This window comes from Fukomys damarensis, unplaced genomic scaffold (genome assembly GCF_012274545.1).
Source record: "Fukomys damarensis isolate Sample0158 unplaced genomic scaffold, DMR_v1.0_HiC HiC_scaffold_23, whole genome shotgun sequence".
NCBI lineage: Eukaryota > Metazoa > Chordata > Mammalia > Rodentia > Bathyergidae > Fukomys > Fukomys damarensis.
The window spans coordinates 53821133-53835437 of record NW_022900935.1 but is presented as its reverse complement, the minus strand read 5'-3'; the positions used below and the strand labels follow the sequence as shown (position 1 = coordinate 53835437).

At 35.9% G+C, this 14305-nt stretch overlaps 1 protein-coding gene across 5 annotated transcripts in view; it reads left to right on the top strand.

Moving 5' to 3' along the window:
* Abca9 (ATP binding cassette subfamily A member 9) overlaps positions 1–14305 on the top strand; it is a 61551-nt gene that overhangs the window by 24108 nt on the left and 23138 nt on the right. For all 5 annotated transcript variants that reach the window (XM_033767321.1, XM_010640571.3, XM_033767322.1 and 2 more), the window contains 6 exons: positions 1416–1535; positions 2485–2683; positions 4718–4884; positions 5603–5736; positions 7438–7575; positions 13933–14040. In XM_033767321.1, coding sequence (XP_033623212.1) covers positions 1416–1535; positions 2485–2683; positions 4718–4884; positions 5603–5736; positions 7438–7575; positions 13933–14040 — 866 coding nt within the window. The remainder of the gene's footprint in view (positions 1–1415; positions 1536–2484; positions 2684–4717; positions 4885–5602; positions 5737–7437; positions 7576–13932; positions 14041–14305) is intronic.

The following is a 14305-nucleotide window of genomic DNA, read 5'->3' as shown; positions in this document are numbered from 1 at the left end:
AAAAAAAAAAAAAAAAAAAAAAGACAGTTTAAAAAAACATATTTACACAACTGAATTCCAACTCAATTGCCAACTCTTAATGGAAGATCTTGGGAGCTGCTGTGGCATTCTTGATCAAATAAGCCATAGTCGTGGTCCGTACAGAAACAGCACCCACCGGGCCATAGAGCGCAGGGGTTGAAAGCACAAGGGCCAGGGCCAGAAGACCTAGATGCAAATCCTAGCTGTGCCGTTAGTAGCCATACAATCCCAAACAGGATGCATTGTTTTTGTACTCAGTTTCCTCACTTGTAAAATGAGTATGGCAGTAGTAATCTTTATCAAGCTGTTATGAGGGTTGAATGATTTAATACATTTAAATGTATTGTTAAAATATTGAATATAAATAAAGCACCTAGAATAGTGCCTGACATATGATGCCTGTTTCGCATGGCCTGGTACCCTTAACTGAGATTCACCTTTAAGAAAGAAACAGAAAGGGGCCAGGGATTTAGCCCAGTGGTTCCACTGCCTGCCTCATAAGCATAAGGTCCCAAGTTCGATCCCCGGTACCAAAAAAAAGAAAGAAACAGAAAACAGTAATATTACCATTTATAATAATTTGTGATCCATTCTCATTTTGGTTGTGTGGAAAAGTGATCAAATGTGCTCCTTTGAAAATCATGAAATAATGATTATTTTAGAGGCATGCATGTCTTTGATATACGTATCATTGTAAGAAGAGAGATCTTTATAAAGACCACATGGCACAGTTTTACTTGATTTTTTTATTAAATGCATTCCAAATGAGCAGTTTAGCTAAAGACGGAAAAGGGAGCAATACCTAGGTGGATTTAAGAATTCACTGGAAATCATGAAATGCTTCTTCTGTTTTCTTTATCCAACACATAATTAAAAGCTTACATAGTATTTATTTTGTCCTTTCTTTAAATTTATATTTTTTAAACTAGGTGAGTTTTTTAAAGTAGGGTTTTTTAACTGGGGAAGATTAGTGGCCATTACTTCTGTAATCGTTGTATCTTTTGCATTTGTTTCTGTTACATTTTCCTGGCAAGCTTAACATGAAAGTATGAATTTCTATTCTCTGAAAAATATTCTTTAATTAGTTGTAGCTTAAAATTAAACACTCCCTATAATCTAACAAAATTAAAAATTTAAAAATATGTTAAATAAAATATATTTTTTAAGTGTAGCTTTCTAAGAATGGAAAATGAATTTTTAGATTTGGCTTTTATATTTAAAAGCACATGGAAACTAACACTATAGATATATTTAGAAATAAGGGAATATCTGCATCAGTTTTGTTTCTGATGAAAAATGCATTTAGCTTATGACTAATTGTTTTTTTTGAGAAATATAATTATTCTCAATGTTATTATAAATTATGTTCTTTTGATCTGTGTTCTTGCTTTTAGACCTTTACAGGGATCTTGATAGATGTCCTAACAAAGGCATTGAGAATTATGGTGTTTCCATGACAACTTTGAATGAGGTGTTCCTGAAGTTAGAAGGAAAATCAACTATTGATGAATCAGGTAAAAAAGAAATAAGGAAGAAAGGAAAGAAGGAAAGCAGGAAGGGAGAAAAAGGAGGAAGTGAAGGGTGAGATGAAGTGAAGGAGGAGGGAGAGAGGCAAAAAAGTTTAATTTTATTTTTATGTGCAAATTTTTATCTTGAAAAATCTACTTTGAGTAGTGCAATTATATACCTTTGTCGGTGCTGGTGTTGGGAAAACTCAAACCAGAAAAGAGATATCTCTGTGGAATACAGCATTATATAACACTGTGTCATCATGAAGCAGAAAATACATATGAAATACCTATTACCTGAATATTAGTGATATAGAGAAAAGAAAATTAGAATTTATATTGAGCATTACTTTTCTTGTAGTATTTTGAAGTTATTCCAGCGTTTTCAGGGTTCAGTTGTTGCTATTGAAAGATGTATCGTCAGTTTGATTGTCATTCCCTAGAAAGCATCGCTTTTGTTGTCTGATTGCTGCTAAGGCATTTCCTTGGTTTTGGTTTACTGTCATTGTATTTACTCTTTCTATGCTCTTCATTGTTAACTTTGTCATTTCTCATTTTTACAGAATTGATCAAGTGTATTTCAAGTGTGTTTATAATCCCGCCTTCCCTCTCTATTCCCTTTTGGATGCCATATGCTTGGTACATTTTTAGTGGTTATACTTACCTTTTTGTGTGCGTGGTGCTGGAGTTGATATCCAGGGTCTTGGCCATGCTAGGCGAGCACCCAACCACTGAACTACATCCCTAGCCCCAAGAACTCCTTTTATTTTATCGATTTTTTTTTTGCTCCTCTCCAACTTTCTTAATAATTGCTCTGATAATGTCATGAATTAGATTACTTGTATTTTTGCCCAAGGCACTATCTCCAGAAACTTTGGTTGAAAAGATGATCATAGGAAAAGTTAAGAAGCATGACTAAAATGGCATCTCAAAAATGACAGATTTTATGTTTTAGATGTTGCAATTTGGGGACAATTACAAAGTGATGGGACAAAAGACATGGCAAGCCTTGTTGAGCTGGAACAAGTTTTGTCTTCCCTCCATGTAACAAGGAAAATAGCAGGTGGCATGGCGCTCTGGAGGCAGCAGCTCTGTGCAATAGCAAAAGTTCGCTTCCTGAAGCTAAAGAATGAAAGAAAAAGCCTGTTAGCCATGTGAGTATCTGAGTATTCTGTGCACGCAAAAAAAATATAAGAGGATAAATCATGAAAAAGAACATTCAGACAAAATAAATTCCAGTAACTGCATATGGTCTTTTAAACAATAACTCTGAATTGTTTATAGTGTATGTAATTAAACCTATAAACATTGAAATTCTTTTAATTTCACACAAGTTTTGTTCTTTCAAATGAGCTAGAGTAATTCTCAACAAGCACCTCCCATCCCAAAGACTCCTTTCCTTCTGTCTTCAAGATTCCCAAATATGTATTTCTCAGCATTTTCCAGAGAATTGCAACCAATAGGAGAGACAGAAATAGAGATAGATGAGTATATTACTTATTTTAAGAAATTTGCTCACACTGCTCTACCAGCAGGCTGGAAACTCAGGTTCGACTTCATGTTGCGGTTTTCAGGGCTACTCAGATAGAATTTCAACTTTGCAGTTTTGAGACCATGAATTTCAGTTTTAGCATCACAACTACATCTGGAGCCCTCTGCAAGGTTCATACAAGTGCCTATAGTTTCAGCCGCATCGCTAAATGCTACCTTTGTCCCTAAGTCTTGCTCTACACTGAAGATACTCACTCATCCAATATATTCATGAGCACATCTATACACCACTCTGTGGTCAAGCGTTTGTACATATATTAAAATAAATCAGCCACAAAAGTCATATTAGTTGGCCTTTCATCACTATAATGAAATAACCCTGAGACAATGAACTCCTAAAGAGAAAAGATCCGTTTTTGTTCACAGTTCTGGAGGTTCTAGTTCAAGATGAAGTGGGCCCATAATTAGGCTTCTGGTGAGGGTGCCACATCACTTTGAAAAAGCAGAGTGGAGCACATCATGTACGTCATGAGCCAGGAAGCAAAGGTCCCACAATCTCCTCCAAGGTCACACCCCAGTGGCCTAAGGATACAGCATATTCACTCGACCTCCAGTGCACTACTTCCCAATGATGCCTCTCTGGGTACCAATCCCTTACCGTATGGACCTTTGGATGATATTCCACTTCCAAACTACATCAACAGAGTTCCCAGAAGGGCGATTAGATATATACTCAATAAGTATAATACAAAATCGACAATCCTATGAACTATGGCATCTCATAGTAAAGAGATTATTTCAAATACAGAAGAAAGAGCTCAGGGAGAGTTTGAGTTTGGTGCTGGAGAGTGGAAGTCACTGAACTAAAGAGAGAAAGAATTTCAGACAGGGGTGCTGAGTGTGGGAAAACATGAGGAATCTATAGAACCGTTACTAATCCCAGTTCATTGAAACAGAATAAACATTATTTTAAGAATATGTTATATAGAGATAAAGTTTGGATTTTAAGAACCTGTTAAGACATTATTTTTATTTTATTGGAATAAAATACAAGAAGATTAATCAACAAAGTTGCAAAATTGTTTGGAAATAGTAGGCATTGGGTAAAATGAAAATAATTATTTAAGATAATAGTGATGTTAGAAAAAGAGACAATAAGGCCCAACTTGAGAAGTAGAAGTGAAAAGAATGTTTTGGAGGCAAGCAATATACATATATTATAGACAGGAATTTTTAGCTATATCAGGGATAAAAATGAGTGATTACTAATTGCACATTGAATCCCAAATGAACAAAAAAATATAATGTAATTTGCACAAATTGGAAACAAGGTGAGAAAAAGGTTCAGAGTGTTGGTGATATGCCAGGTTGCAGTGGTTCAGATAGAGGAAGGAGTGCCGACTGAAACAGAGCTAAGAAATGGGCATTGGAGAGAGACTAAAATCATAATAAGCGGACTTCATAGGACCGAATGAAATGCTTAAGGCGGGAGTAAAGGACTAGACATAAGAGAAGACAAAAGGCGTATACATAAGGACCCTCTAGTTTTACAAAGAGGAAAAAGGAAGACGCATGATTCAAATTTTTATGTAGTACTTACAATATATTTCTATTATGATACCTATTATTTGCTCAAAACTAGTAACCTAAAGAAGTTACTATAGATTAGTTTTTCTTTTATATTTTTTTCCACATAGGTTATTGCTTTTGGGGATTAGCTTTTTCCCTCAACTCCTGGAGCATTTATTCTATGAGTTATATCAAAAAAGTTACACTTGGGATCTATCTCCAGACATGTACTTCCTCTCACCAGGACAACCTCCACAGGATCCTCTGACACATTTACTGGTCATCAATAAAACAGGTGAACCTGGGACTAAGATGCACCTTGTAAATATTGTTTCTGAGAGATCGCTATAACACATAAAGAAAAACTTCTGGAAGGTTTTAGAAAAAGCTGATTGAGGCCAAATGGAAAGTTCATTGAAAAAATAAAAAGTACAATATTAGAGAGAGCCTGTTTTAGAAACACATTTTAAGTGTACTCAAACCTAGGTTCCCGCACAAAGCAACCAAAGGAAATTTAAACATATAAATCATTGATTCACTCTTGAGGTCTTTCTGTCATTTTGTAAATCTCTGAATTGCTGAGCCTGGAAAAATTTTTGTTCTGAAATAAGAAGATAGAAGATTCCTCATGTCAAGGATTACAACGTTAATCACTTATGATTCTTATTATTTGGCTTATTGGTGATCAAACCCAGAGCCCTTGTACATGCTAGACAAGTGCTCTACTGCTGAGCTACGTCCCTAGGCCATTGCTGAGAACTTTTACACTAACAGAAATCATAAGTAAATGCCAGGTGTCCTGGGTAAAGGAAGCTTGTCGTGTCCATGGTAACAGAATGGTAGCGTAGCCCTAGTTCCTTTCATAGCCCCAATTCTACCTTTTAAGTCAATCCATAGACAGTTATGATGGTCTGCTGTGAGTGATGCCATTTAGCTTTCTGTTGTTTCTTTTCTTCTAACAGCGTTTGCTGTTTTGTTGTTTTGCTTTTTTTTGATCTTGACCCTCATGGCAGGCTCCAGCATCGACGACTTTGTACAAGCACTGGGGCAACAGAACATAGCATTGGAAGTGGACGCCCTTGGAACTAGAAATGGCACAGAGGAGCCGTCTTACAATGGAGCCATCACAGTGTCAGGCGATGCGGAGGTGTGTGGGGCTCTGCTGCAGTTCACCAAAGAGGGACCGTCGATGCACAATTTGAACTATTCAAGTCAACTGACATAAAAGGCCGGTTTGATACAAAGAGAGGAAAAGCTGGGCTGCAATAATTTGCCTGCTGCCTCCAGAGTAATAGTACAGAATAACTGTGTATGGCGGTTACTAATTTATTTACTTATAGGATTCCATTCCAGTAATTCATTTAAATCTTACTCTCAGTTGGAATGAAACAACTGCCCGATTTAACCTTGACCTACACTGCAGTTTGCCGTATTTCTGTATTGCTTCACTTCAATGTGTCATTGTCTAGATTCTGTAGCAATTTGAGAGCACAAAAGTAGACTAATAGAAAAGATGAGACAATTCACTGAAATGGATAAGGTATCCTTTGATCATTTGTCACTCATCCAAGTTAATTTTTAGAAAAACATTTCCATGCCAAAAATAACCTAAGAAATCACCTTCGCTCAAACTAGTCCTCTTTTAGGTCCCAGTTGAGTTAGTTTCCAATATGCCCAGAAAAGTAATTTTCTAACAGCTTTGCTTTGGGTAAATGGGTTGGATGCAATGTATTTGATTTATTTTTTGCAAAAAGGCATTATTGGTGCTTGCCCATGTTCTCTGCAATGTAGATAATTTACTTATTTTTTTCTCTGAGGGATAAATAAGCACATCATATATATACTTATGTATCTACTTACATATGTATCTATAAAGATTATATTGTCCTTTTAAAACAGCTTTTACATATAAGCTTACTATTTGTGAAAACATATGCCTGCTTTACAACTGCCTAACTGCCTCCGGCTTCCCAAGTATCCACACATTCTTTACTTATAAAATAAATGCACCACATTTGGAAACAAGCTGCTAAAATCCATCGGAGCATGTTATGTAGTGAGCTTTGAGGCAGGAATAGCCACATGGCTGCTATTATGGTATCCAAAGTCCCTGGATTATTTTTTTTCTTTTTATTGAGTTTATTGGTACAATCTAGGTATACAAATACAGTTACATTCATCACTGGGATCCTGTACCTTTACATAATAGGTCTTGATTCTCATTTTTTCCCCTTGTCCCTCCCCTCCCCTCACCCACTCCTCCCCTCCCCATTTACAAACACTTTGTTTCCATTTTTTCAGTTTCTCATATTTTTTTCCTCTCCCTTGTTACCTTTCCCCCACCCTTCCCACTTTCCCCACACCTTTAGCCCTTTACTTCCTATTTCACATTATTAATTATCTCATTAGGATCCTGTGCACTATTATAGTTTTTCACACCAAAGAAACTATTTGGTATTTCAGTTAAAGAAATCTCTGTATGAACATTAAAAATAGGGAATCCTAAAATAAAACTAAAAAGGAAAGTAAAAGAGAAAAGGCAATGATGTAACATTAAAATAATCCTTAATTCTGGAGATGAAAATGGTCCCCGAACATATTTAAATTGCTTCTCACTCTTATAGTCTTATCTTATTCTTTTTTTTCATTATTTAGAGAATACTTTATTAGTTTCTGGATTCTTTTAAGTATACTGGAAATTAGTCAAATAACATGAGCCCTGGTGATATTAATCACATTTGTGCTTTGCCCTCACTACTTATCAGTAACCTGAATGTTTGTCGATCGTATTCGTTCATTAAATTTCTCTTTGCTTTTTGCAAACTTAAAAATATCTGTTTTATTTTAGGATCACAGATTTTCAATAGCCTGTAATACTAAGAGACTAAATTGCTTTCCTGTCCTCATCGATATTATTAGCAATGGATTACTTAGAACTTTTAATTCCACAGAGCACATTCAGACTGACAGAAGCACATTTTTTGCAGTAAGTATAATTTTATCTTACTTATCCTGAGCTATTAGAAGTTCTCAAGAAAGTCTTTCAAATATGGAAATAATATGTCAATTCTTAGGAATATGTCCCTAAAATGGTTTGTGTTTTATGTATGTCATTATGGAGTAATATGCATACTATTAAGACTGATGACAAAACATTACAACCTTGTTCAGTTGACCTAGAGTTAGTGGAGCAAGAGAAAGTACAAATATTTGGGAAAAAATTCCACCTTTGATCTTAGATCTCTTACTCCTCCAGCCCTAGGTACACGGACATAGTCGAAACAGCCAAAGTCCTCAAGGTCAAGCTAAAGTTTAAACTGTCTGACTTCTGTAGGCCTTACTGTACCAAACCTCAAAGAATCAGATGATAACTTCACCACAAAAATTTCTTTTGATAGAAGTGAAGCAACGTGAGCACAGGGCTGAGTTGGTTGAATTATTGTAAGAACAAGTGACAGGGCATGTGAACATTGAAAACTTGAGGGGCTCAATAACTTATACTTCTTATCATTATCGTTATTATTTTTATTTTGGAAGGGCTTTAAAGGAAATTTCCCTAGCTGTCTGGGAGACTGAAACAGTTGGATCATAAGTCTGAGCCCAGCCTGGGCAGCTCAGTGACTTAGTGAGAACTTGTCTCAAAGTAAAAAAATTAAAAAGTCTGGGGATGTGGCTCCGTGTGAAGGTTCTGGGTTCGATTTACAGTAAAACAAAAACAAAATTTCCACCAGGGGATATTCAACTTTGACCAGATTAGAGAACTGGCTGAATTAGAACTAAGAACATAGGAATAGTTCTTGTTTCTCTTTTGTTTTTTTAAGGAAATTTTTTATTATGTAAGGTTTCAAACATACATATAATACAACCTATAACATCTTAATGAACCTGTAAGCTGATCTCAATCATTATGAACATGTAGCTTCAAGATTATTTTGAAGTAAATTCCAGAAGCCATATCATTTTAATTCTAAGTATTTTAGTATACATTATTTATTAAAGAATTCTTTAAAAAATCTTAAAAACAATATCACATCTAAATCTAGTTTTTCAATGATATTGAATATCCAGTGTTTAAATTTCTATTGCTATCATGTTGAAAATGTAATTTCGGAGTTACCCCAAAGTATACACATTATCTTCCTTCTTTCTAAGACAGAAGGAATGTTTACCATGTGGTTTCCTTGCCCTAACATTTGTAAATGGCCCAATAAGACTTTGAGATATTATTATTATTTTCAGACAGCTGATGAAACTACAGTGCACAGAGGCACCAGTGTACTCCATCAGGTGTCAGGTTCAAGTAGTCTAGTCAGTTTTCTAGATAATCAAGAATAGGGTGTTTCCAAGAAGGAGCAAGAGACTTGATGCTCTGCCTCTAAAAAAATGTCTTAAATCCAAAGTATTTTCTACCCAAATGCCCAGATGACCTTGATTTTATATATAAATTCACCCCTTTTGATTTGCCCCTCTGCGTTCCCACCAGGCTGTTGACATTTTCCTACAATTCTGCAAGTGCATTCTCCTAGATCCTAAAGCACAGTGTTCACCGTAGTTCAGACCTTGCTTCTGACGCCACTCAATGGCCTTCATCATCTGTGGGAATTTCCTACCAGCCACTTCAATGAGTCCTTAATGGAACCGATCTTCCCAGTGTTATAAGTGTCTTTCTGTGGGTTCTCTTCAGGATGAGCCTCACCAAATTCTGACTATGGGTGGCTATAATTAATTTAACATGAACATAATATGTCACTTACAAACCAGGTCATGAGTAAGGAGGCTAGCTGTTGAGTCTGTGACTTATCCCTCCACAGAGAACTTCCAAATCAGGAAAATAAATCATGGCATCCACAGGTAAAGATATGAATTGAGTGATATAGTCTTTGGTGTCCTTTTTTCCCTTTTTAGGGCTTTATCATCACATAAGCATCTTTATTTGAACAATATGTGCTATAAGATCTCAGAGGGACACTAAGTTTTAGGAGGAGGTAGGAGAAAACAGACCCCAAAACTTAGGATACTTGCATTGTAACTAGGCAATTAATTATAGGTAAATCCAAGCTTGTAACAAAACTCAAGGTTGTCTTTAACCTGTATAGGATTTTGATTTTAAAACAAAAACAAAAAATTTCAATGCCTTTGTATAGAATATGTGCCAATTATTTTTCTCCAAGCTTCAATACTCTTATTTTCTAATATCCACCTAGTTGGTAATCTCAGTCAGGTCCTTGAGGGTATTTGATCTTGCCTCTTGGGCATTATGCTGAACTAGGAGACTGAGTTTTCATTGAATGGAGTTGATTTGGCACTAGGGCCGGGGATTTAACTCAGCAGTGCCACCACCTGCCTGGCAAACACAAGGTCCCGAGTTCGATCCCTGATACAAAAAAAAAAAAGTAATTGATTTGGCACTGATTTCTGAGAGTAGCAAGATAGCATCTACACACAAAACAGGTCTAAATAAATGCAAAAAAATTGAAGTCATCCCCTGTTTATTATCAGATCATAGTGCAATCAAACTAGACATCAATAGCACAAGAAACTATAGAAACTTCACAAGCACATGGAAACTGAACAACACTCTCCTAAACAATCAATGGATTACAGAGGAAATTAAAGAAGAAATTAGACAGTTTTTACAAATAAATGAGAATGCCAATACAACATACAGGAATCTTTGGGACACAATGAAAGCAGTTCTACGTGGAAAATTCATAACATTGAATGCCCACACTAGGAAAACAGAGCGGGCTCAAATAAACAACTTAACGATGAAACTTAGACTCCTAGAAAAACAAGAGCAAGAAAAACCCAAAGCTCGAACAAGAGAGGAAATTATAAAGATCCGAGCAGAAATCAATGCAATTGAAATTAAGAAAACGATACAAAAAATAAATGAAACAAAGAGCTGGTTTTTTGAAAGAATAAATAAAATTGACAAACCCTTAGCTAATCTTATCAAAAAAAGGAAAGAAAAGGCTCAGATCCATGCAATTAGGAATGAAAAAGGCGAAGTCACAACAGATCCGAAAGAAATCCAGAGGATCATGAACACCTACTTTGAGAACCTGTACTCTAATAAAATGGAAAACACAGAAGAAATGGACAGATTTCTAGATACTTATGAATTACCAAAGTTGAACGAAGAAGATAAAAACATTTTAAACACCCCAATCACAATCAGTGAAATTGAAAATGTAATTAAAAACTTACCAACAAAGAAAAGCCCAGGCCCTGATGGATTCACTGCTGAATTTTACAAGACATTTAGAGAAGAACTACTACCATTACTCTTCAAACTTTTCAATGAAATTGAAAGAGAAGCTATACTTCCAAATTCATTCCTGGAAGCAAGTATCACTCTGATTCCCAAACCAGAGAAAGATACAACCAAAAAGGAGAACTACAGACCAATCTCCTTAATGAATATAGATGCAAAAATCCTTAATAAGATACTAGCAAACAGAATACAGAGGATTATTAAGAAGATCATCCATCATGACCAAGTCGGATTTATTCCAGAGATGCAAGGGTGGTTCAACATACGAAAGTCAGTGAATGTAATACATTATATTAACAAAGTCAAGGACAAAAACCATATGATCCTCTCAATAGATGCAGAAAAAGCATTTGATAAAATTCAACACCCATTCATGATAAAAACCCTGCAAAAAATTGGAATAGATGGTCTATACCTCAATTTAATAAAGGCTATTTATGAAAAACCATCAGCCAACATCATATTGAATGGCCAAAAACTGAAAACCTTCATGTTAAAATCAGGAACAAGACAAGGATGCCCACTATCGCCACTTCTCTTCAATATAGTTCTGGAAACATTAGCCACAGCAATTAGACAAGAGAAAGAAATTAAAGCAATAAAGATAGGAAAGGAAGAAGTTAAACTATCATTATTTGCTGATGATATGATACTCTACATTGAAGATCCAAAAAACTCCACCAAAAAACTTCTAGACTTAATTGACAGATTCAGTAAAGTATCTGGATACAAGGTGAATACCCAAAAATCAATAGCCTTTCTATACACAAATAACAGACAGACAGAAAGAGAAATAAGGGAAAAAATTCCTTTTACAATAGCATCCAAAAAAATGAAGTATCTAGGAATCAATCTAACAAAAGAAACAAAAGATCTCTACACTGAAAACTACAGCACTCTGAAAAAAGAAATCGAAGAGGATATAAAAAAATGGAAAGATATCCCCTGCTCCTGGGTAGGAAGAATCAACATAGTGAAAATGGCCATACTACCGAAACTGCTATATACATTCAATGCAATGCCAATTGAAATTCCAACACTATATTTCACAGAACTAGAAAAAAGAATCCAAAAATTCATTTGGAACCACAAGAGACCTAGAATAGCAAAAGCCATTATAGGCAACAGTCACATGGCACCAGGTGTAACAATTCCCAATTTGAAACTATACTACAAAGCCACTGTGATAAAATCAGCATGGTACTGGCAAAGAAATAGGCCTGAGGATCAATGGAACAGACTGGAAGACACAAAAACAAATGCAGATGTACTCAGCTACCTCATCTTCGACAAAGGAGCTCACCATCCTCAGTGGAGGAAAGATAGCCTCTTTAATAAATGGTGTTGGAAAAACTGGATATCAACCTGTCACAGATTAAAATTAGACCCTTATCTTTCGCCATGCACTAAATTAAAATCCAAATGGATTAAAGATCTAAATATTAAAACAGAAACATTAAACTTGCTGGAAAGTAAGTTAGGCAGAACTCTGGAAGACATTGGTATAGGAAAAGACTTTATGAACAAATCCTCAGTAGCACGGGAACTAGCAGAAAGAATCAACAACTGGGATCTCATCTTACTAAAAAGCTTCTGTACTTCAAAAGAAACCATTAGCAGAACTAAGAGACAATCTACAATGTGGGAAAAAATTTTTACCAGCTGTACCTCAGACAAAGGACTATTATCAAGGATATATAAAGAACTCAAAACAATCAGTCCCCCCAAATATAAAGACCCGATCCAAAAATGGGCATCCGAAATGAACAGACATTTCTCATACAAAGAAGTGAAAGCAGCAAGAAAATATATGAAAAAATGTTCCACATCACTGGTCATTCGAGAGATGCAGATGAAAACAACACTGAGATTCCACCTCACCCCACAAAGAATGGCTGCTATCAAGAAATCACACAATAACAAATGTTGGCGGGGTTGTGGGGAGAAAGGAACCCTCCTCCATTGTTGGTGGGAGTGCAGACTAGTGCAACCACTATGGAAATCAATATGGAGATACCTCAAAGAGCTTGGACTGGAGGTTCCATTTGACCCAGCCATCCCTCTGTTGGGTATCTTTCCAAGAGAACTAAAAGAATCATATCACAGAGAAGTATGTGCACCCATGTTTATAGCGGCACAGTTTGTAATAGCTAAATCTTGGAAACAACCTATTTGCCCATCCGTTGGAAACTGGATAAAGAAGTTGTGGTTTTTCTATAAAATGGAATATTACTCAGCCATAAAGAGCGAGAGAATAGATTCATTCATAGGAAAATGGATACATATTGAAGATATACTCCTAAGTGAAATAAATAAGTCCCACATGTGTAAATACCAAATAGTTTCCCTGGTGTGAATATTCTGCAACAATGCATAAGATTCTAATAAGATTACTGACATTTAGAAATGGGAGGAAAGGAGCTAAAGGTGTAGGGAAGGTGTGATACGTAGGGGAAGAACAAAAAGGGAAAAGAAAAAAATGTGAGAGAATGAAAAGATGAAAATAAAGTGTTTGTAGATGGGGAGGGGAGGAGGGGGTGAAGGGAGGGCAGAGGTAAGGGGAAAAAAATGAGAATCAAGACTTGCCATGTAAAGGTACATGATCCCAACAATGAATGTAACTGTACTGTATCCCTAAATGTACCAATAAACTCATAATGTAGAAAAAAAAAAAGATAGCATCTCCAATAATAGCTTACAGTGTCTTTTCTAATTACAAAATCAGTATATATAGATACATATGTATCTATATATACACACACTGTTTGATGCTGTAATCATAAAGACAGACAGTAGATGTTTTGTGCCTGCCTCACAAGTTGAAAACCATAGGACCTGTCCAGTTCTTACCATCTGCTCGGGTTTGCTTCTTCATAAGTACGTCGTAATACATGCTTAAAATGTCTACCTTATGCAACACAGGACTGAAAGTGAATGTGAGTAAGAAATTGCAAACAGCACTTTGAATGCTTAGCTCCACTCCTTTACTTGGCTAATTTAGTTAAGACAGCTCAAATGAACCAGATGAGCGTTGCCATCTGCTCACCACGTTCTGCATGATTTCAGGAACATATGTCTTATGACTTTGAGTACCTGAGCAGCGCCTTCTTCTGGATACCACTGGCCGCCTGTTTCACTCCTTACATTGCCATGAGCAGCATTGATGACACTAAAGTAAGAAGTGTTAACAAAGTTCTCAAATATTTTTAATTTCCAGAGAACTCTCCTTCGACCCCTGTGGTATTGATTAACATCCAGGTGATGCATCTAATTTATGTGCTTGCTACAATGAATGATCAAGGATTCCATGAAAAGGTTTTCAAAAATATTTTTAAAAAACAAACACGAGACCTCAGGAAGAGTATCTTTGGAAATCACCACCTAACAGGGAATGATAACTCTAGCTGTGTATCACTTAGGGTTTTATTTACAGATACTT